General features: G+C 53.8%; 13 protein-coding genes across 13 annotated transcripts; 6 read left to right on the top strand and 7 right to left on the bottom strand.

Moving 5' to 3' along the window:
- Window positions 1-8: 8 nt before the first annotated feature.
- On the top strand, window positions 9-522 carry LOC148307180 (histone H2A). The gene has a single exon (XM_088263753.1). The coding sequence runs from the start codon at window positions 36-38 to the stop codon at window positions 408-410; it is 375 nt and encodes a 124-aa protein (XP_088119879.1). The 5' UTR covers window positions 9-35; the 3' UTR covers window positions 411-522.
- Window positions 523-1,325: 803 nt separating this feature from the next.
- LOC148307181 (histone H3) lies at window positions 1,326-1,826 on the bottom strand. Its single transcript, XM_088263830.1, has one exon. The coding sequence runs from the start codon at window positions 1,734-1,736 to the stop codon at window positions 1,326-1,328; it is 411 nt and encodes a 136-aa protein (XP_088119956.1). The 5' UTR covers window positions 1,737-1,826.
- A 426-nt stretch (window positions 1,827-2,252) lies between these two features.
- LOC148307182 (histone H4) lies at window positions 2,253-2,957 on the top strand. The gene has a single exon (XM_088263767.1). It carries the CDS (start codon window positions 2,334-2,336, stop codon window positions 2,643-2,645), a length of 312 nt encoding a protein of 103 aa, XP_088119893.1. The 5' UTR covers window positions 2,253-2,333; the 3' UTR covers window positions 2,646-2,957.
- Window positions 2,958-3,715: 758 nt separating this feature from the next.
- On the bottom strand, window positions 3,716-4,608 carry LOC148307183 (uncharacterized). The gene has a single exon (XM_088263771.1). It carries the CDS (start codon window positions 4,527-4,529, stop codon window positions 3,822-3,824), a length of 708 nt encoding a protein of 235 aa, XP_088119897.1. The 5' UTR covers window positions 4,530-4,608; the 3' UTR covers window positions 3,716-3,821.
- Window positions 4,609-6,881: 2,273 nt separating this feature from the next.
- On the bottom strand, window positions 6,882-7,284 carry LOC148307184 (histone H2B). Its single transcript, XM_088263737.1, has one exon. It carries the CDS (start codon window positions 7,254-7,256, stop codon window positions 6,882-6,884), a length of 375 nt encoding a protein of 124 aa, XP_088119863.1. The 5' UTR covers window positions 7,257-7,284.
- Window positions 7,276-8,113, top strand: LOC148307185 (histone H2A). Its single transcript, XM_088263736.1, has one exon. The coding sequence runs from the start codon at window positions 7,626-7,628 to the stop codon at window positions 7,998-8,000; it is 375 nt and encodes a 124-aa protein (XP_088119862.1). The 5' UTR covers window positions 7,276-7,625; the 3' UTR covers window positions 8,001-8,113.
- Window positions 8,114-8,915: 802 nt separating this feature from the next.
- Window positions 8,916-9,416, bottom strand: LOC148307186 (histone H3). The gene has a single exon (XM_088263827.1). It carries the CDS (start codon window positions 9,324-9,326, stop codon window positions 8,916-8,918), a length of 411 nt encoding a protein of 136 aa, XP_088119953.1. The 5' UTR covers window positions 9,327-9,416.
- Window positions 9,417-9,848: 432 nt separating this feature from the next.
- LOC148307187 (histone H4) lies at window positions 9,849-10,553 on the top strand. The gene has a single exon (XM_088263765.1). It carries the CDS (start codon window positions 9,930-9,932, stop codon window positions 10,239-10,241), a length of 312 nt encoding a protein of 103 aa, XP_088119891.1. The 5' UTR covers window positions 9,849-9,929; the 3' UTR covers window positions 10,242-10,553.
- Window positions 10,554-11,311: 758 nt separating this feature from the next.
- Window positions 11,312-12,204, bottom strand: LOC148307188 (uncharacterized). The gene has a single exon (XM_088263772.1). It carries the CDS (start codon window positions 12,123-12,125, stop codon window positions 11,418-11,420), a length of 708 nt encoding a protein of 235 aa, XP_088119898.1. The 5' UTR covers window positions 12,126-12,204; the 3' UTR covers window positions 11,312-11,417.
- A 2,273-nt stretch (window positions 12,205-14,477) lies between these two features.
- LOC148307189 (histone H2B) lies at window positions 14,478-14,880 on the bottom strand. The gene has a single exon (XM_088263735.1). It carries the CDS (start codon window positions 14,850-14,852, stop codon window positions 14,478-14,480), a length of 375 nt encoding a protein of 124 aa, XP_088119861.1. The 5' UTR covers window positions 14,853-14,880.
- LOC148307190 (histone H2A) lies at window positions 14,872-15,709 on the top strand. The gene has a single exon (XM_088263734.1). It carries the CDS (start codon window positions 15,222-15,224, stop codon window positions 15,594-15,596), a length of 375 nt encoding a protein of 124 aa, XP_088119860.1. The 5' UTR covers window positions 14,872-15,221; the 3' UTR covers window positions 15,597-15,709.
- Window positions 15,710-16,511: 802 nt separating this feature from the next.
- On the bottom strand, window positions 16,512-17,012 carry LOC148307191 (histone H3). Its single transcript, XM_088263829.1, has one exon. It carries the CDS (start codon window positions 16,920-16,922, stop codon window positions 16,512-16,514), a length of 411 nt encoding a protein of 136 aa, XP_088119955.1. The 5' UTR covers window positions 16,923-17,012.
- Window positions 17,013-17,439: 427 nt separating this feature from the next.
- On the top strand, window positions 17,440-18,144 carry LOC148307192 (histone H4). Its single transcript, XM_088263766.1, has one exon. It carries the CDS (start codon window positions 17,521-17,523, stop codon window positions 17,830-17,832), a length of 312 nt encoding a protein of 103 aa, XP_088119892.1. The 5' UTR covers window positions 17,440-17,520; the 3' UTR covers window positions 17,833-18,144.
- The last annotated feature ends 176 nt before the right edge of the window (window positions 18,145-18,320 follow it).

Raw genomic sequence — 18,320 nt, forward strand, 5'->3', positions numbered from 1 at the left:
TGCAGAGAACCAGTTCAGATCTCCGACCACTCGCCATGTCGGGTCGCGGAAAGGGAGGCAAAGTGAAGGGAAAGGCAAAGTCCCGCTCGAACCGCGCCGGTCTGCAGTTCCCCGTCGGCCGTATCCACAGGCTGCTCAGGAAGGGCAACTACGCCGAGAGGGTCGGCGCCGGTGCGCCCGTGTACCTGGCCGCCGTCATGGAGTACCTGGCCGCCGAGGTGCTGGAGTTGGCCGGCAACGCCGCCAGGGATAACAAGAAGACGAGGATCATCCCCCGTCATCTTCAGTTGGCCATTCGCAACGACGAGGAGCTGAACAAGCTGCTCTCCGGGGTGACCATCGCCCAGGGAGGCGTCCTGCCCAACATCCAGGCCGTGCTCCTGCCCAAGAAGACCGAGAAGAAGGCGTAAGAATGATGATTCTGCGCCCGCTCATCCTCCACTCTTCTCTCTCTACTCCCCGGACTCCTCCGCCCGTTTCATCATCATCTCGCAGAGTAGTGTACACAAAGGTCCTTTTCAGGACCGCCACATGTATTTATTGCCAATCGTTACCCGTTCGCTGATTTTATAACTATTCTCATTATTTATGTACATTTAAGAAATATATCCGAAGCGCGCTAGGACCGTTCCGTCCGTGTGCGCGGACCTGAATTGTGGTATAGTATGGTAGTACCGATATGATATGCTAGAAACACTGATAATGAAATGAATAAAAATCGCAAGTAAATGAATGCGCGATGGGTAAAGCGCCCGGCGCACGCAACTTACGACGCGTGTCAATACGAGATGATCTCGGCGAGTGTTTTTGTTTAGAATTTTCACTCGTGAAATATATGAAATTAATAAGAGTCAAAGCCTGAGTAGGGTCATGATGAGCCGTGTCGCGCTTGGACGTTAGGTAATTAAAACGAAATGCGACATGATCTCAGCGCTGAGACGATAATGAAATTAATAAATCGTACGTTCCGGTACTCTTGCGTGATTTGAATGTTTAAAATTACTATTGATTCGCGAGTAAAATACATATTAATTTATTGGAAGTTATTATTATTATTATTATTATTATATATATTTTTTTTTTTTTTTTACTCAAGTATCGAAATCATACTGCTACGAGTATCAAAATCATACTGCTGGCGAATTCGATTGTGGATGATTAAGGTGTATGCGGTCCTGAAAAGGACCATTTTTATTCGAATCGATCGACCGATCGGAACGGGTCGAGGTGACGGCCGCCCGATACCACTGTACTGCGTGTTAGTCAATCAGACCGATCGACCGACCGACCGAAAATCGTGCCGCGTCTCGTCGCATAGAGCTCGCTTAGGCGCGCTCGCCTCGGATGCGCCTGGCCAGCTGGATGTCCTTGGGCATGATGGTGACGCGCTTGGCGTGGATCGCGCACAGGTTCGTGTCCTCGAAGAGGCCGACCAGGTAGGCCTCGCTCGCCTCCTGCAGGGCCATGACGGCCGAGCTCTGGAAGCGGAGGTCGGTCTTGAAGTCCTGGGCGATCTCGCGCACCAGGCGCTGGAAGGGGAGCTTGCGGATCAGCAGCTCGGTGCTCTTCTGGTAGCGGCGGATCTCCCTGAGCGCGACCGTGCCGGGCCTGTAGCGATGGGGCTTCTTCACGCCGCCGGTGGCCGGGGCGCTCTTGCGGGCCGCCTTCGTGGCCAGCTGCTTCCTGGGCGCCTTGCCCCCGGTGGACTTGCGAGCGGTCTGCTTCGTACGTGCCATGGCTGTAGCTGAGTAGGATTCTTCTCTCTATTCGGAAAAATTTCCCGGGCGCGTCATATTTATCGAAAATACCGTCTCCCCCGTGGGGGGGGATGGGCCGACGCCATTGGCCGATTCGAATATTCCCAACCGCCGGGCGGTCGGGCGGGACGGAGGGACGGGACGGGACGGGACGGGACGGGACGGGACGGGACGGGACGGGCTCGACGGTGAAGCGAGACGGGAGATAGAGTGGAGAAACAATCGCATCCTCCCCGGAGAAATGTGCATGCAGAAAAATTACGAAAAACACTCAAAACCTAGCCTGGAATAATGTTATGCATATAACAAACTGAGACATATATTCGCGTGACGCGATACCGAGTCGCGCCGATCCTCTCGCCTCTCGCCCTCGCTGCTCGCGCGCGAGAGTGAGACGGCGCGCGTGTCGTCGTAGCTGTCGGATCGCTCGGCGGCGAGGGGAGACGCGGGCGCACGTCTGGTGCATAAAAGCGGCCCCGGCCGGCGAAAAACGCCACACGAATCCTACACACGCACGGTAGAGCACCGTGCGAGCAGCGACTACTGTAACCGAAAAGAAGACCACACGCAGAGAAGATGACCGGTCGCGGAAAGGGAGGAAAAGGTCTGGGGAAAGGAGGCGCCAAGCGACACAGGAAAGTCCTCCGCGATAACATCCAGGGCATCACGAAGCCGGCCATCCGCCGTCTGGCCCGCCGAGGCGGCGTCAAGCGCATCTCCGGTCTCATCTACGAGGAGACGCGCGGCGTCCTGAAGGTGTTCCTCGAGAACGTGATCAGGGACGCGGTCACCTACACCGAGCACGCCAAGAGGAAGACCGTCACCGCCATGGACGTCGTCTACGCCCTGAAGCGCCAGGGCCGCACCCTGTACGGTTTCGGAGGTTAAGTCGCCGATCTTCGCCGCTCTTCACCGCTCTTCACCGCTCTTCACCGCACCGCACGCAGCGCGAGATACATTCGCCCCGGCCGTCCCGACGCCCGCACGCCACCGCCACCACCGCACCGCGCTGCTACGCGCGATGTGAATGCGATTTGAAAACAAAAAACGGCCCTTCTCAGGGCCAACAACTGCCTGACCGACCCATGTCGTAACCGTTTTTCGCTTTTCGAAATTTAAATAACACAATACAATTACCTACGTGGATGGATAGAGCTTTGCTTTATTTCTTTCTTTTTTCTCTCTCGTACGGCTTCGAGAACCGCAAGGGAGCGGGGTATCCGCACACGATGATAGTGCGTACAAATCATTGATTTTTTTTTCACTCTCGCTCTCTCTCTCTATCCTTTCCTGAATTGTATTCATGTTTATATAAATGTACATATTATAATACGCGACGCAAATTTGGGAGTCTTAATAAAAAAAAACATAAAAGAAATGAGAGTGACAGCAAAAGGGTGACAGCTGTTTCGCCTGGAAACGGTGACAGCTGTTACGACCAGAGAGAACTCAAACTTAGTTTACTTACTTATACAATGTATGTATATTGTGGGCGTAAGTAACGTCGCTAATCACTCTCGAGTGAAAGATTCCAGGCCGGAAACAATCACGTGTCGTGGGAGTGTACGCGTATACAAGGAGAGAGAGATTAATAGTAGGTCATCCCATATTCACGTGACAACGATCCGACTACGCGTGATCCGGATGCGTTTGTGTGAATAGTTTTGCAGGTGGCGCGCGCGGCGTTGCCTTTTCTTTCAAAAACTGTTGTACTTTGTATCGATATATATTATATTTTATATTATGACGCAACGTCCGCTGACTAATGACTGTCGAGCGAAATATTCTAGGCCGGAGTGTGAACGCTCGTGTGGCATGGGAGTGCATGTAGTTCGTATATGGTATACGAGAGATATTTAATAAATCATCCCATTTCGATGAAAATAAATAATAATGAAAATTCACGAAAGTCACGAAAGACGACTGAGCGTGTTCCGAATAGGTGTGTGTGTGAATCGTTTGGTAGCCCTGACAAGGGCTTTTTGACTCTTCTGCGTGATCTGTGCAATATGACAATATGCAACGGCGGCTGCTGCGGCGACGACGACAAAGACGACTCCACCCCTACTTCTTCGGGGCGGCCTTCTTTGCCGCGGGCTTGGCCTTCGGGGCGGCGGCCTTCTTGGGCTTCGGCGCCTTGGGCTTCTTGGTGGGCGGCTTGGCGGTCTTCTTCGCCTTGGTCGGGCTCTTCGCCTTGGCGGGGGCGGCCTTCTTCGCGGCCGCCTTCTTGGCTGCCGGGGAGGCGGCGGCCTTCTTCGCCTTGGCGGGAGCCGCGGCCGCCTTCTTGGCGGGCTTCTTCTTCGCGGCGGCGGCGGCGGCGGATGACTTCTCCGCGGCCGGCTTCTTCTCCTTGGCGGGGGCGGCGCGCTTCTTGGAAGCGGCGGACGCGGCGGGCTTGCTCTTCTTCTTGGCCCCGCCGGCCGACGCCTTCGCCTTGCTCGCCTCCAGCTTGAACGAACCGGACGCTCCCTTGCCCTTCGTCTGCACCAGGGCGCCGGATTCGACGGCCCCCTTGAGGTACTTCTTGATGAACGGGGCCAGCTTGTCCGCGTCGACCTTGTAGTTGGCCGAGATGTACTTCTTGATGGCCTGCAGGGAGGAGCCGCCGCGCTCCTTCAGCTCCTTGATGGCGTTGTTCACCATCTCGGACGTCTTCGGGTGCGAGGGCTTCGCCTTCGGCTTCTTGGAGGCGGCGGCGGCGGACGCTTTCGCCTTCTTGGCCGGAGTCGCCGGCAGGGGGGAGGCGGCCGCGGGTGCTGCTGTGTCTGCCATCTTGCGAGTCTTGTTGCGTTGCGTTCTGTAGCGAGCGTAGAGCGGTTGCGGGGGGACGATTAGTTCCCGTATTTGTCGTCAGACGGCGCTCGTTCTCGCCTGTCGGTAAAAATTTATACCGTGTCGCGGACGGTCGGTGCGCGCTTGTCGATTTTGCCGATGAAAAGTGTTGTCATTTATGCTTAGGCGGCCGGACGAAAACCGCCCTGGCGGCCGAACGGATCCGCCCGGGGACGCGGAGCGCGGCGGGTCCCGCGGCCGGGAGGTCCCGCCGTCGGCCGGCGGCCGGGTCGGCCGGCCCGGGGGCCGGGCCGCGGCGCGGCGGACGTTTAGAGGCGCAAAAGCTGCAGGGCGGCAGCGTTGGGCGGCCGAAAGCCGGCCGCGAATGCGTCTCCCCGGCGAGCTGGCGGCCCGGGCGCGCGCCGCCCCCGTCGGGCAGGACCCGGCCCCGGGTCCGAGACGTCCGCCGGCCGCGGAGGGCCTCCGGTGGCGGAGCGAGGGCCCCCCGAAGCGGCCGGACGTAACACACGCGAACGCCGACGGACCGCCGGAGAGCGTCCGGGCCGAGAGAGAGACCTGCCTCCGGGTCGGGAGCGAATATTATCTAGTGAATTATAACGATTGATCGATCTACTAACGGCTATCGTAGGATTACATGTCGAACGAGTGAGACGCGAAAAGATAGAAGAAAAGAATAGAATTAAAAAAAAAAAAAAATACATTAATATAATAACGATCCGTCGTTTGCGAGGAATCGTATCACGAATGGGATGGATAGTAGTAGTAGTAGTAGTAGTAGAATCATCGGAAGGCGTAAGTGAAAGAAAGAAGAATAGAAGTTAGAAAAAATATAAATAAAGAAAGGAAAAAGAGGAGTTGGGAGAATGATAGAAGTAGATGAATAGAAAAGAAAGAACGAATAAAACAGACCGATAATAAGTATGAATGATTCCGGTCTACGTGCAAAATGACGCGAGCTCCGCGCGCAGTAGTAGGCTCGTTCTGTAAAAAGTGAAACGTCATCGACTTATAAAAAAAAAAAAAAAAAAAAAAAAAATCGAAATCGGGATGATGATGATATATAATCGGGTGAGATGCGACGATGATGATGATTCGTGTCGCCGTAGCGGTGCGTACGACCGACGATGACGACGATGACGATGATACGCGTGAAGAAGAACAATAATAACAATATGTGATAATAGGAATATGTATTAAATGAAATATGAAAAATAAAAACGTGTATCTACTGTTGAAGATGTGTATGTATGTATGTCGAATGTCGGGGCGAGTTCGGTAGGTGATCGGAAATGGTATTTGTAATGAGAATAGTTGTCAGGTGTATATTAGTATGCATAAAGAATGAAGAAGAAGCGAAGGAAAGGGGGAAAAAAAAAAAAAAAAAAAAATGACTAGGTAAGGTGACATGTCGAAGAGGCCCTCGAGGATATGGCACCGTACGTACGATAGTATGATAGAATCGTACGGCTTCGAGAACCGCAAGGGAGCGGAGTATCCGCACACGATGATAGTACGTAGAAATCATTGATTTTTTTTCACTCTCGCTCTCTCTCTCTATCCTTTCCTGAATTGTATTCATGTTTATATAAATGTACATATCATAATACGCGACGCAAATTTGGGAGTCAAAAAAAAAAAAACATAAAAGAAATGAAAGTGACAGCAAAAGGGTGACAGCTGTTTCGCCTGAAAAGGGTGACAGCTGTTTCGCCCTAAAACTGAAGAAGAAGAAGAAGGTGACAGCTGTTACGACCAGAGAGAACTCAAAAAAAAATCACAGCAGTTCCGCTCGGGGAAAAAAAAAAAACCAAAAACAAAAAACTGCGAAAGGTGACAGCAATTTTGCAACCGAAACAACGGCCAAATAAAAAGAAGGAGAAAAAAATGTGTATATATATAATATACATGCGTACGTATATGATTTTTTATATAAAAAAAGGACAATTTTGATCGGACGCCCGGCTAATCGTGCGATAGGCAATCGCCGCGCACCGCGGCGCGGCCGGTTGCGCGATCCGTTACGGGGCGCTTATCACTGTTGCGCTTCTCGTTCTATTATCGTAGTTATTATTTACACACACATCTGTCTATAGTATAATATATTTGCAGTAAGTATTTGGATTATTCGTGTGGTGGTCCTGATAAGGACCTTTGTTAATTGCGCTGTATTAGATGGTTTAACGTAGACGACGACGGCGCTGTTGATGTCGATGATTATTATGATGATGACGATGTCGGTGTGTATAGATTACAATATTCGGTGCAGACGAATATCGCGCGTCCGTGTGCGTGTCGCGTCGTGTTTCAACGCGCTGGCGCTGGCGCTGGCGCCTACTTGGAGCTGGTGTACTTGGTGACGGCCTTGGTGCCCTCGCTGACGGCGTGCTTGGCCAGCTCCCCGGGCAGCAGCAGCCTGACGGCGGTCTGGATCTCCCTGCTGGTGATCGTCGACCTCTTGTTGTAGTGGGCGAGACGGGACGCCTCGGCGGCGATGCGCTCGAAGATGTCGTTCACGAAGCTGTTCATGATGCTCATCGCCTTACTGGAGATTCCGGTGTCGGGATGCACCTGCTTGAGCACCTTGTAGATGTAGATGGCGTAGCTCTCCTTCCTCCTGCGCTTCGACTTCTTCTTGTCCCCCTTGGAGATGTTCTTCTGGGCCTTGCCCGACTTCTTGGCTGCCTTTCCGCTCGTCTTGGGCGGCATTGTCTCTTCTTATCTCGGAATAGATGCGGCGTAGAGTGGAGCAGAGGAGTCGCGGTGGACTGTCTGTACTGTGCGGTGTGCGTGGCGCAAACTGAAAAATCGACCGTTTTTGTCACTTCGGTCGGCGCACCCAGCCAGGGCCGCCGGTCGGGCCGTCCGGGCCGGCGGCAGGGGAGGGTCCCCCCGCGGGACCGGTCCCGGCGGCGCTGCGTGCGCTTCGCGGAGGGCGTAAATAAGGTGTGTGCGCCCGTTTTCGCCATTGACTTGACTTGACTCACCTCTCGACGGTCGCAACGTGCGCGCACTCCAGCTCGCACATCCTCGCTTCGCATATCGCAGAGAACCAGTTCAGATCTCCGACCACTCGCCATGTCGGGTCGCGGAAAGGGAGGCAAAGTGAAGGGAAAGGCAAAGTCCCGCTCGAACCGCGCCGGTCTGCAGTTCCCCGTCGGCCGTATCCACAGGCTGCTCAGGAAGGGCAACTACGCCGAGAGGGTCGGCGCCGGTGCGCCCGTGTACCTGGCCGCCGTCATGGAGTACCTGGCCGCCGAGGTGCTGGAGTTGGCCGGCAACGCCGCCAGGGATAACAAGAAGACGAGGATCATCCCCCGTCATCTTCAGTTGGCCATTCGCAACGACGAGGAGCTGAACAAGCTGCTCTCCGGGGTGACCATCGCCCAGGGAGGCGTCCTGCCCAACATCCAGGCCGTGCTCCTGCCCAAGAAGACCGAGAAGAAGGCGTAAGAATGATGATTCTGCGCCCGCTCATCCTCCACTCTTCTCTCTCTACTCCCCGGACTCCTCCGCCCGTTTCATCATCATCTCGCAGAGTAGTGTACACAAAGGTCCTTTTCAGGACCGCCACATGTATTTATTGCCAATCGTTACCCGTTCGCTGATTTTATAACTATTCTCATTATTTATGTACATTTAAGAAATATATCCGAAGCGCGCTAGGACCGTTCCGTCCGTGTGCGCGGACCTGAATTGTGGTATAGTATGGTAGTACCGATATGATATGCTAGAAACACTGATAATGAAATGAATAAAAATCGCAAGTAAATGAATGCGCGATGGGTAAAGCGCCCGGCGCACGCAACTTACGACGCGTGTCAATACGAGATGATCTCGGCGAGTGTTTTTGTTTAGAATTTTCACTCGTGAAATATATGAAATTAATAAGAGTCAAAGCCTGAGTAGGGTCATGATGAGCCGTGTCGCGCTTGGACGTTAGGTAATTAAAACGAAATGCGACATGATCTCAGCGCTGAGACGATAATGAAATTAATAAATCGTACGTTCCGGTACTCTTGCGTGATTTGAATGTTTAAAATTACTATTGATTCGCGAGTAAAATACATATTAATTTATTGGAAGTTATTATTATTATTATTATTATTATATATATTTTTTTTTTTTTTTTACTCAAGTATCGAAATCATACTGCTACGAGTATCAAAATCATACTGCTGGCGAATTCGATTGTGGATGATTAAGGTGTATGCGGTCCTGAAAAGGACCATTTTTATTCGAATCGATCGACCGATCGGAACGGGTCGAGGTGACGGCCGCCCGATACCACTGTACTGCGTGTTAGTCAATCAGACCGATCGACCGACCGACCGAAAATCGTGCCGCGTCTCGTCGCATAGAGCTCGCTTAGGCGCGCTCGCCTCGGATGCGCCTGGCCAGCTGGATGTCCTTGGGCATGATGGTGACGCGCTTGGCGTGGATCGCGCACAGGTTCGTGTCCTCGAAGAGGCCGACCAGGTAGGCCTCGCTCGCCTCCTGCAGGGCCATGACGGCCGAGCTCTGGAAGCGGAGGTCGGTCTTGAAGTCCTGGGCGATCTCGCGCACCAGGCGCTGGAAGGGGAGCTTGCGGATCAGCAGCTCGGTGCTCTTCTGGTAGCGGCGGATCTCCCTGAGCGCGACCGTGCCGGGCCTGTAGCGATGGGGCTTCTTCACGCCGCCGGTGGCCGGGGCGCTCTTGCGGGCCGCCTTCGTGGCCAGCTGCTTCCTGGGCGCCTTGCCCCCGGTGGACTTGCGAGCGGTCTGCTTCGTACGTGCCATGGCTGTAGCTGAGTAGGATTCTTCTCTCTATTCGGAAAAATTTCCCGGGCGCGTCATATTTATCGAAAATACCGTCTCCCCCGTGGGGGGGGATGGGCCGACGCCATTGGCCGATTCGAATATTCCCAACCGCCGGGCGGTCGGGCGGGACGGAGGGGACGGGACGGGACGGGACGGGACGGGACGGGACGGGACGGGACGGGACGGGCTCGACGGTGAAGCGAGACGGGAGATAGAGTGGAGAAACAATCGCATCCTCCCCGGAGAAATGTGCATGCAGAAAAATTACGAAAAACACTCAAAACCTAGCCTGGAATAATGTTATGCATATAACAAACTGAGACATATATTCGCGTGACGCGATACCGAGTCGCGCCGATCCTCTCGCCTCTCGCCCTCGCTGCTCGCGCGCGAGAGTGAGACGGCGCGCGTGTCGTCGTAGCTGTCGGATCGCTCGGCGGCGAGGGGAGACGCGGGCGCACGTCTGGTGCATAAAAGCGGCCCCGGCCGGCGAAAAACGCCACACGAATCCTACACACGCACGGTAGAGCACCGTGCGAGCAGCGACTACTGTAACCGAAAAGAAGACCACACGCAGAGAAGATGACCGGTCGCGGAAAGGGAGGAAAAGGTCTGGGGAAAGGAGGCGCCAAGCGACACAGGAAAGTCCTCCGCGATAACATCCAGGGCATCACGAAGCCGGCCATCCGCCGTCTGGCCCGCCGAGGCGGCGTCAAGCGCATCTCCGGTCTCATCTACGAGGAGACGCGCGGCGTCCTGAAGGTGTTCCTCGAGAACGTGATCAGGGACGCGGTCACCTACACCGAGCACGCCAAGAGGAAGACCGTCACCGCCATGGACGTCGTCTACGCCCTGAAGCGCCAGGGCCGCACCCTGTACGGTTTCGGAGGTTAAGTCGCCGATCTTCGCCGCTCTTCACCGCTCTTCACCGCTCTTCACCGCACCGCACGCAGCGCGAGATACATTCGCCCCGGCCGTCCCGACGCCCGCACGCCACCGCCACCACCGCACCGCGCTGCTACGCGCGATGTGAATGCGATTTGAAAACAAAAAACGGCCCTTCTCAGGGCCAACAACTGCCTGACCGACCCATGTCGTAACCGTTTTTCGCTTTTCGAAATTTAAATAACACAATACAATTACCTACGTGGATGGATAGAGCTTTGCTTTATTTCTTTCTTTTTTCTCTCTCGTACGGCTTCGAGAACCGCAAGGGAGCGGGGTATCCGCACACGATGATAGTGCGTACAAATCATTGATTTTTTTTTCACTCTCGCTCTCTCTCTCTATCCTTTCCTGAATTGTATTCATGTTTATATAAATGTACATATTATAATACGCGACGCAAATTTGGGAGTCTTAATAAAAAAAAACATAAAAGAAATGAGAGTGACAGCAAAAGGGTGACAGCTGTTTCGCCTGGAAACGGTGACAGCTGTTACGACCAGAGAGAACTCAAACTTAGTTTACTTACTTATACAATGTATGTATATTGTGGGCGTAAGTAACGTCGCTAATCACTCTCGAGTGAAAGATTCCAGGCCGGAAACAATCACGTGTCGTGGGAGTGTACGCGTATACAAGGAGAGAGAGATTAATAGTAGGTCATCCCATATTCACGTGACAACGATCCGACTACGCGTGATCCGGATGCGTTTGTGTGAATAGTTTTGCAGGTGGCGCGCGCGGCGTTGCCTTTTCTTTCAAAAACTGTTGTACTTTGTATCGATATATATTATATTTTATATTATGACGCAACGTCCGCTGACTAATGACTGTCGAGCGAAATATTCTAGGCCGGAGTGTGAACGCTCGTGTGGCATGGGAGTGCATGTAGTTCGTATATGGTATACGAGAGATATTTAATAAATCATCCCATTTCGATGAAAATAAATAATAATGAAAATTCACGAAAGTCACGAAAGACGACTGAGCGTGTTCCGAATAGGTGTGTGTGTGAATCGTTTGGTAGCCCTGACAAGGGCTTTTTGACTCTTCTGCGTGATCTGTGCAATATGACAATATGCAACGGCGGCTGCTGCGGCGACGACGACAAAGACGACTCCACCCCTACTTCTTCGGGGCGGCCTTCTTTGCCGCGGGCTTGGCCTTCGGGGCGGCGGCCTTCTTGGGCTTCGGCGCCTTGGGCTTCTTGGTGGGCGGCTTGGCGGTCTTCTTCGCCTTGGTCGGGCTCTTCGCCTTGGCGGGGGCGGCCTTCTTCGCGGCCGCCTTCTTGGCTGCCGGGGAGGCGGCGGCCTTCTTCGCCTTGGCGGGAGCCGCGGCCGCCTTCTTGGCGGGCTTCTTCTTCGCGGCGGCGGCGGCGGCGGATGACTTCTCCGCGGCCGGCTTCTTCTCCTTGGCGGGGGCGGCGCGCTTCTTGGAAGCGGCGGACGCGGCGGGCTTGCTCTTCTTCTTGGCCCCGCCGGCCGACGCCTTCGCCTTGCTCGCCTCCAGCTTGAACGAACCGGACGCTCCCTTGCCCTTCGTCTGCACCAGGGCGCCGGATTCGACGGCCCCCTTGAGGTACTTCTTGATGAACGGGGCCAGCTTGTCCGCGTCGACCTTGTAGTTGGCCGAGATGTACTTCTTGATGGCCTGCAGGGAGGAGCCGCCGCGCTCCTTCAGCTCCTTGATGGCGTTGTTCACCATCTCGGACGTCTTCGGGTGCGAGGGCTTCGCCTTCGGCTTCTTGGAGGCGGCGGCGGCGGACGCTTTCGCCTTCTTGGCCGGAGTCGCCGGCAGGGGGGAGGCGGCCGCGGGTGCTGCTGTGTCTGCCATCTTGCGAGTCTTGTTGCGTTGCGTTCTGTAGCGAGCGTAGAGCGGTTGCGGGGGGACGATTAGTTCCCGTATTTGTCGTCAGACGGCGCTCGTTCTCGCCTGTCGGTAAAAATTTATACCGTGTCGCGGACGGTCGGTGCGCGCTTGTCGATTTTGCCGATGAAAAGTGTTGTCATTTATGCTTAGGCGGCCGGACGAAAACCGCCCTGGCGGCCGAACGGATCCGCCCGGGGACGCGGAGCGCGGCGGGTCCCGCGGCCGGGAGGTCCCGCCGTCGGCCGGCGGCCGGGTCGGCCGGCCCGGGGGCCGGGCCGCGGCGCGGCGGACGTTTAGAGGCGCAAAAGCTGCAGGGCGGCAGCGTTGGGCGGCCGAAAGCCGGCCGCGAATGCGTCTCCCCGGCGAGCTGGCGGCCCGGGCGCGCGCCGCCCCCGTCGGGCAGGACCCGGCCCCGGGTCCGAGACGTCCGCCGGCCGCGGAGGGCCTCCGGTGGCGGAGCGAGGGCCCCCCGAAGCGGCCGGACGTAACACACGCGAACGCCGACGGACCGCCGGAGAGCGTCCGGGCCGAGAGAGAGACCTGCCTCCGGGTCGGGAGCGAATATTATCTAGTGAATTATAACGATTGATCGATCTACTAACGGCTATCGTAGGATTACATGTCGAACGAGTGAGACGCGAAAAGATAGAAGAAAAGAATAGAATTAAAAAAAAAAAAAAATACATTAATATAATAACGATCCGTCGTTTGCGAGGAATCGTATCACGAATGGGATGGATAGTAGTAGTAGTAGTAGTAGTAGAATCATCGGAAGGCGTAAGTGAAAGAAAGAAGAATAGAAGTTAGAAAAAATATAAATAAAGAAAGGAAAAAGAGGAGTTGGGAGAATGATAGAAGTAGATGAATAGAAAAGAAAGAACGAATAAAACAGACCGATAATAAGTATGAATGATTCCGGTCTACGTGCAAAATGACGCGAGCTCCGCGCGCAGTAGTAGGCTCGTTCTGTAAAAAGTGAAACGTCATCGACTTATAAAAAAAAAAAAAAAAAAAAAAAAAATCGAAATCGGGATGATGATGATATATAATCGGGTGAGATGCGACGATGATGATGATTCGTGTCGCCGTAGCGGTGCGTACGACCGACGATGACGACGATGACGATGATACGCGTGAAGAAGAACAATAATAACAATATGTGATAATAGGAATATGTATTAAATGAAATATGAAAAATAAAAACGTGTATCTACTGTTGAAGATGTGTATGTATGTATGTCGAATGTCGGGGCGAGTTCGGTAGGTGATCGGAAATGGTATTTGTAATGAGAATAGTTGTCAGGTGTATATTAGTATGCATAAAGAATGAAGAAGAAGCGAAGGAAAGGGGGAAAAAAAAAAAAAAAAAAAAATGACTAGGTAAGGTGACATGTCGAAGAGGCCCTCGAGGATATGGCACCGTACGTACGATAGTATGATAGAATCGTACGGCTTCGAGAACCGCAAGGGAGCGGAGTATCCGCACACGATGATAGTACGTAGAAATCATTGATTTTTTTTCACTCTCGCTCTCTCTCTCTATCCTTTCCTGAATTGTATTCATGTTTATATAAATGTACATATCATAATACGCGACGCAAATTTGGGAGTCAAAAAAAAAAAAACATAAAAGAAATGAAAGTGACAGCAAAAGGGTGACAGCTGTTTCGCCTGAAAAGGGTGACAGCTGTTTCGCCCTAAAACTGAAGAAGAAGAAGAAGGTGACAGCTGTTACGACCAGAGAGAACTCAAAAAAAAATCACAGCAGTTCCGCTCGGGGAAAAAAAAAAAACCAAAAACAAAAAACTGCGAAAGGTGACAGCAATTTTGCAACCGAAACAACGGCCAAATAAAAAGAAGGAGAAAAAAATGTGTATATATATAATATACATGCGTACGTATATGATTTTTTATATAAAAAAAGGACAATTTTGATCGGACGCCCGGCTAATCGTGCGATAGGCAATCGCCGCGCACCGCGGCGCGGCCGGTTGCGCGATCCGTTACGGGGCGCTTATCACTGTTGCGCTTCTCGTTCTATTATCGTAGTTATTATTTACACACACATCTGTCTATAGTATAATATATTTGCAGTAAGTATTTGGATTATTCGTGTGGTGGTCCTGATAAGGACCTTTGTTAATTGCGCTGTATTAGATGGTTTAACGTAGACGACGACGGCGCTGTTGATGTCGATGATTATTATGATGATGACGATGTCGGTGTGTATAGATTACAATATTCGGTGCAGACGAATATCGCGCGTCCGTGTGCGTGTCGCGTCGTGTTTCAACGCGCTGGCGCTGGCGCTGGCGCCTACTTGGAGCTGGTGTACTTGGTGACGGCCTTGGTGCCCTCGCTGACGGCGTGCTTGGCCAGCTCCCCGGGCAGCAGCAGCCTGACGGCGGTCTGGATCTCCCTGCTGGTGATCGTCGACCTCTTGTTGTAGTGGGCGAGACGGGACGCCTCGGCGGCGATGCGCTCGAAGATGTCGTTCACGAAGCTGTTCATGATGCTCATCGCCTTACTGGAGATTCCGGTGTCGGGATGCACCTGCTTGAGCACCTTGTAGATGTAGATGGCGTAGCTCTCCTTCCTCCTGCGCTTCGACTTCTTCTTGTCCCCCTTGGAGATGTTCTTCTGGGCCTTGCCCGACTTCTTGGCTGCCTTTCCGCTCGTCTTGGGCGGCATTGTCTCTTCTTATCTCGGAATAGATGCGGCGTAGAGTGGAGCAGAGGAGTCGCGGTGGACTGTCTGTACTGTGCGGTGTGCGTGGCGCAAACTGAAAAATCGACCGTTTTTGTCACTTCGGTCGGCGCACCCAGCCAGGGCCGCCGGTCGGGCCGTCCGGGCCGGCGGCAGGGGAGGGTCCCCCCGCGGGACCGGTCCCGGCGGCGCTGCGTGCGCTTCGCGGAGGGCGTAAATAAGGTGTGTGCGCCCGTTTTCGCCATTGACTTGACTTGACTCACCTCTCGACGGTCGCAACGTGCGCGCACTCCAGCTCGCACATCCTCGCTTCGCATATCGCAGAGAACCAGTTCAGATCTCCGACCACTCGCCATGTCGGGTCGCGGAAAGGGAGGCAAAGTGAAGGGAAAGGCAAAGTCCCGCTCGAACCGCGCCGGTCTGCAGTTCCCCGTCGGCCGTATCCACAGGCTGCTCAGGAAGGGCAACTACGCCGAGAGGGTCGGCGCCGGTGCGCCCGTGTACCTGGCCGCCGTCATGGAGTACCTGGCCGCCGAGGTGCTGGAGTTGGCCGGCAACGCCGCCAGGGATAACAAGAAGACGAGGATCATCCCCCGTCATCTTCAGTTGGCCATTCGCAACGACGAGGAGCTGAACAAGCTGCTCTCCGGGGTGACCATCGCCCAGGGAGGCGTCCTGCCCAACATCCAGGCCGTGCTCCTGCCCAAGAAGACCGAGAAGAAGGCGTAAGAATGATGATTCTGCGCCCGCTCATCCTCCACTCTTCTCTCTCTACTCCCCGGACTCCTCCGCCCGTTTCATCATCATCTCGCAGAGTAGTGTACACAAAGGTCCTTTTCAGGACCGCCACATGTATTTATTGCCAATCGTTACCCGTTCGCTGATTTTATAACTATTCTCATTATTTATGTACATTTAAGAAATATATCCGAAGCGCGCTAGGACCGTTCCGTCCGTGTGCGCGGACCTGAATTGTGGTATAGTATGGTAGTACCGATATGATATGCTAGAAACACTGATAATGAAATGAATAAAAATCGCAAGTAAATGAATGCGCGATGGGTAAAGCGCCCGGCGCACGCAACTTACGACGCGTGTCAATACGAGATGATCTCGGCGAGTGTTTTTGTTTAGAATTTTCACTCGTGAAATATATGAAATTAATAAGAGTCAAAGCCTGAGTAGGGTCATGATGAGCCGTGTCGCGCTTGGACGTTAGGTAATTAAAACGAAATGCGACATGATCTCAGCGCTGAGACGATAATGAAATTAATAAATCGTACGTTCCGGTACTCTTGCGTGATTTGAATGTTTAAAATTACTATTGATTCGCGAGTAAAATACATATTAATTTATTGGAAGTTATTATTATTATTATTATTATTATATATATTTTTTTTTTTTTTTTACTCAAGTATCGAAATCATACTGCTACGAGTATCAAAATCATACTGCTGGCGAATTCGATTGTGGATGATTAAGGTGTATGCGGTCCTGAAAAGGACCATTTTTATTCGAATCGATCGACCGATCGGAACGGGTCGAGGTGACGGCCGCCCGATACCACTGTACTGCGTGTTAGTCAATCAGACCGATCGACCGACCGACCGAAAATCGTGCCGCGTCTCGTCGCATAGAGCTCGCTTAGGCGCGCTCGCCTCGGATGCGCCTGGCCAGCTGGATGTCCTTGGGCATGATGGTGACGCGCTTGGCGTGGATCGCGCACAGGTTCGTGTCCTCGAAGAGGCCGACCAGGTAGGCCTCGCTCGCCTCCTGCAGGGCCATGACGGCCGAGCTCTGGAAGCGGAGGTCGGTCTTGAAGTCCTGGGCGATCTCGCGCACCAGGCGCTGGAAGGGGAGCTTGCGGATCAGCAGCTCGGTGCTCTTCTGGTAGCGGCGGATCTCCCTGAGCGCGACCGTGCCGGGCCTGTAGCGATGGGGCTTCTTCACGCCGCCGGTGGCCGGGGCGCTCTTGCGGGCCGCCTTCGTGGCCAGCTGCTTCCTGGGCGCCTTGCCCCCGGTGGACTTGCGAGCGGTCTGCTTCGTACGTGCCATGGCTGTAGCTGAGTAGGATTCTTCTCTCTATTCGGAAAAATTTCCCGGGCGCGTCATATTTATCGAAAATACCGTCTCCCCCGTGGGGGGGGATGGGCCGACGCCATTGGCCGATTCGAATATTCCCAACCGCCGGGCGGTCGGGCGGGACGGAGGGGACGGGACGGGACGGGACGGGACGGGACGGGACGGGACGGGACGGGCTCGACGGTGAAGCGAGACGGGAGATAGAGTGGAGAAACAATCGCATCCTCCCCGGAGAAATGTGCATGCAGAAAAATTACGAAAAACACTCAAAACCTAGCCTGGAATAATGTTATGCATATAACAAACTGAGACATATATTCGCGTGACGCGATACCGAGTCGCGCCGATCCTCTCGCCTCTCGCCCTCGCTGCTCGCGCGCGAGAGTGAGACGGCGCGCGTGTCGTCGTAGCTGTCGGATCGCTCGGCGGCGAGGGGAGACGCGGGCGCACGTCTGGTGCATAAAAGCGGCCCCGGCCGGCGAAAAACGCCACACGAATCCTACACACGCACGGTAGAGCACCGTGCGAGCAGCGACTACTGTAACCGAAAAGAAGACCACACGCAGAGAAGATGACCGGTCGCGGAAAGGGAGGAAAAGGTCTGGGGAAAGGAGGCGCCAAGCGACACAGGAAAGTCCTCCGCGATAACATCCAGGGCATCACGAAGCCGGCCATCCGCCGTCTGGCCCGCCGAGGCGGCGTCAAGCGCATCTCCGGTCTCATCTACGAGGAGACGCGCGGCGTCCTGAAGGTGTTCCTCGAGAACGTGATCAGGGACGCGGTCACCTACACCGAGCACGCCAAGAGGAAGACCGTCACCGCCATGGACGTCGTCTACGCCCTGAAGCGCCAGGGCCGCACCCTGTACGGTTTCGGAGGTTAAGTCGCCGATCTTCGCCGCTCTTCACCGCTCTTCACCGCTCTTCACCGCACCGCACGCAGCGCGAGATACATTCGCCCCGGCCGTCCCGACGCCCGCACGCCACCGCCACCACCGCACCGCGCTGCTACGCGCGATGTGAATGCGATTTGAAAACAAAAAACGGCCCTTCTCAGGGCCAACAACTGCCTGACCGACCCATGTCGTAACCGTTTTTCGCTTTTCGAAATTTAAATAACACAATACAATTACCTACGTGGATGGATAGAGCTTTGCTTTATTTCTTTCTTTTTTCTCTCTCGTACGGCTTCGAGAACCGCAAGGGAGCGGGGTATCCGCACACGATGATAGTGCGTACAAATCATTGATTTTTTTTTCACTCTCGCTCTCTCTCTCTATCCTTTCCTGAATTGTATTCATGTTTATATAAATGTACATATTATAATACGCGACGCAAATTTGGGAGTCTTAATAAAAAAAAACATAAAAGA

The sequence above is a fragment of the Brachycentrus maculatus genome, unplaced genomic scaffold, assembly GCF_059751285.1.
Source record: "Brachycentrus maculatus isolate JH-2025_06_01 unplaced genomic scaffold, ASM5975128v1 h1tg000203l, whole genome shotgun sequence".
In the NCBI taxonomy this organism is placed as follows: Eukaryota; Metazoa; Arthropoda; class Insecta; order Trichoptera; family Brachycentridae; genus Brachycentrus; species Brachycentrus maculatus.

Coding starts and splice junctions, on each gene's coding strand:
- LOC148307181 (XM_088263830.1), bottom strand. CDS start 1,736: ATGGCACGTACGAAGCAGACCGCTCGCAAGTCCACCGGGGGCAAGGCG.
- LOC148307187 (XM_088263765.1), top strand. CDS start 9,930: ATGACCGGTCGCGGAAAGGGAGGAAAAGGTCTGGGGAAAGGAGGCGCC.
- LOC148307180 (XM_088263753.1), top strand. CDS start 36: ATGTCGGGTCGCGGAAAGGGAGGCAAAGTGAAGGGAAAGGCAAAGTCC.
- LOC148307185 (XM_088263736.1), top strand. CDS start 7,626: ATGTCGGGTCGCGGAAAGGGAGGCAAAGTGAAGGGAAAGGCAAAGTCC.
- LOC148307190 (XM_088263734.1), top strand. CDS start 15,222: ATGTCGGGTCGCGGAAAGGGAGGCAAAGTGAAGGGAAAGGCAAAGTCC.
- LOC148307191 (XM_088263829.1), bottom strand. CDS start 16,922: ATGGCACGTACGAAGCAGACCGCTCGCAAGTCCACCGGGGGCAAGGCG.
- LOC148307182 (XM_088263767.1), top strand. CDS start 2,334: ATGACCGGTCGCGGAAAGGGAGGAAAAGGTCTGGGGAAAGGAGGCGCC.
- LOC148307188 (XM_088263772.1), bottom strand. CDS start 12,125: ATGGCAGACACAGCAGCACCCGCGGCCGCCTCCCCCCTGCCGGCGACT.
- LOC148307183 (XM_088263771.1), bottom strand. CDS start 4,529: ATGGCAGACACAGCAGCACCCGCGGCCGCCTCCCCCCTGCCGGCGACT.
- LOC148307186 (XM_088263827.1), bottom strand. CDS start 9,326: ATGGCACGTACGAAGCAGACCGCTCGCAAGTCCACCGGGGGCAAGGCG.
- LOC148307192 (XM_088263766.1), top strand. CDS start 17,521: ATGACCGGTCGCGGAAAGGGAGGAAAAGGTCTGGGGAAAGGAGGCGCC.
- LOC148307184 (XM_088263737.1), bottom strand. CDS start 7,256: ATGCCGCCCAAGACGAGCGGAAAGGCAGCCAAGAAGTCGGGCAAGGCC.
- LOC148307189 (XM_088263735.1), bottom strand. CDS start 14,852: ATGCCGCCCAAGACGAGCGGAAAGGCAGCCAAGAAGTCGGGCAAGGCC.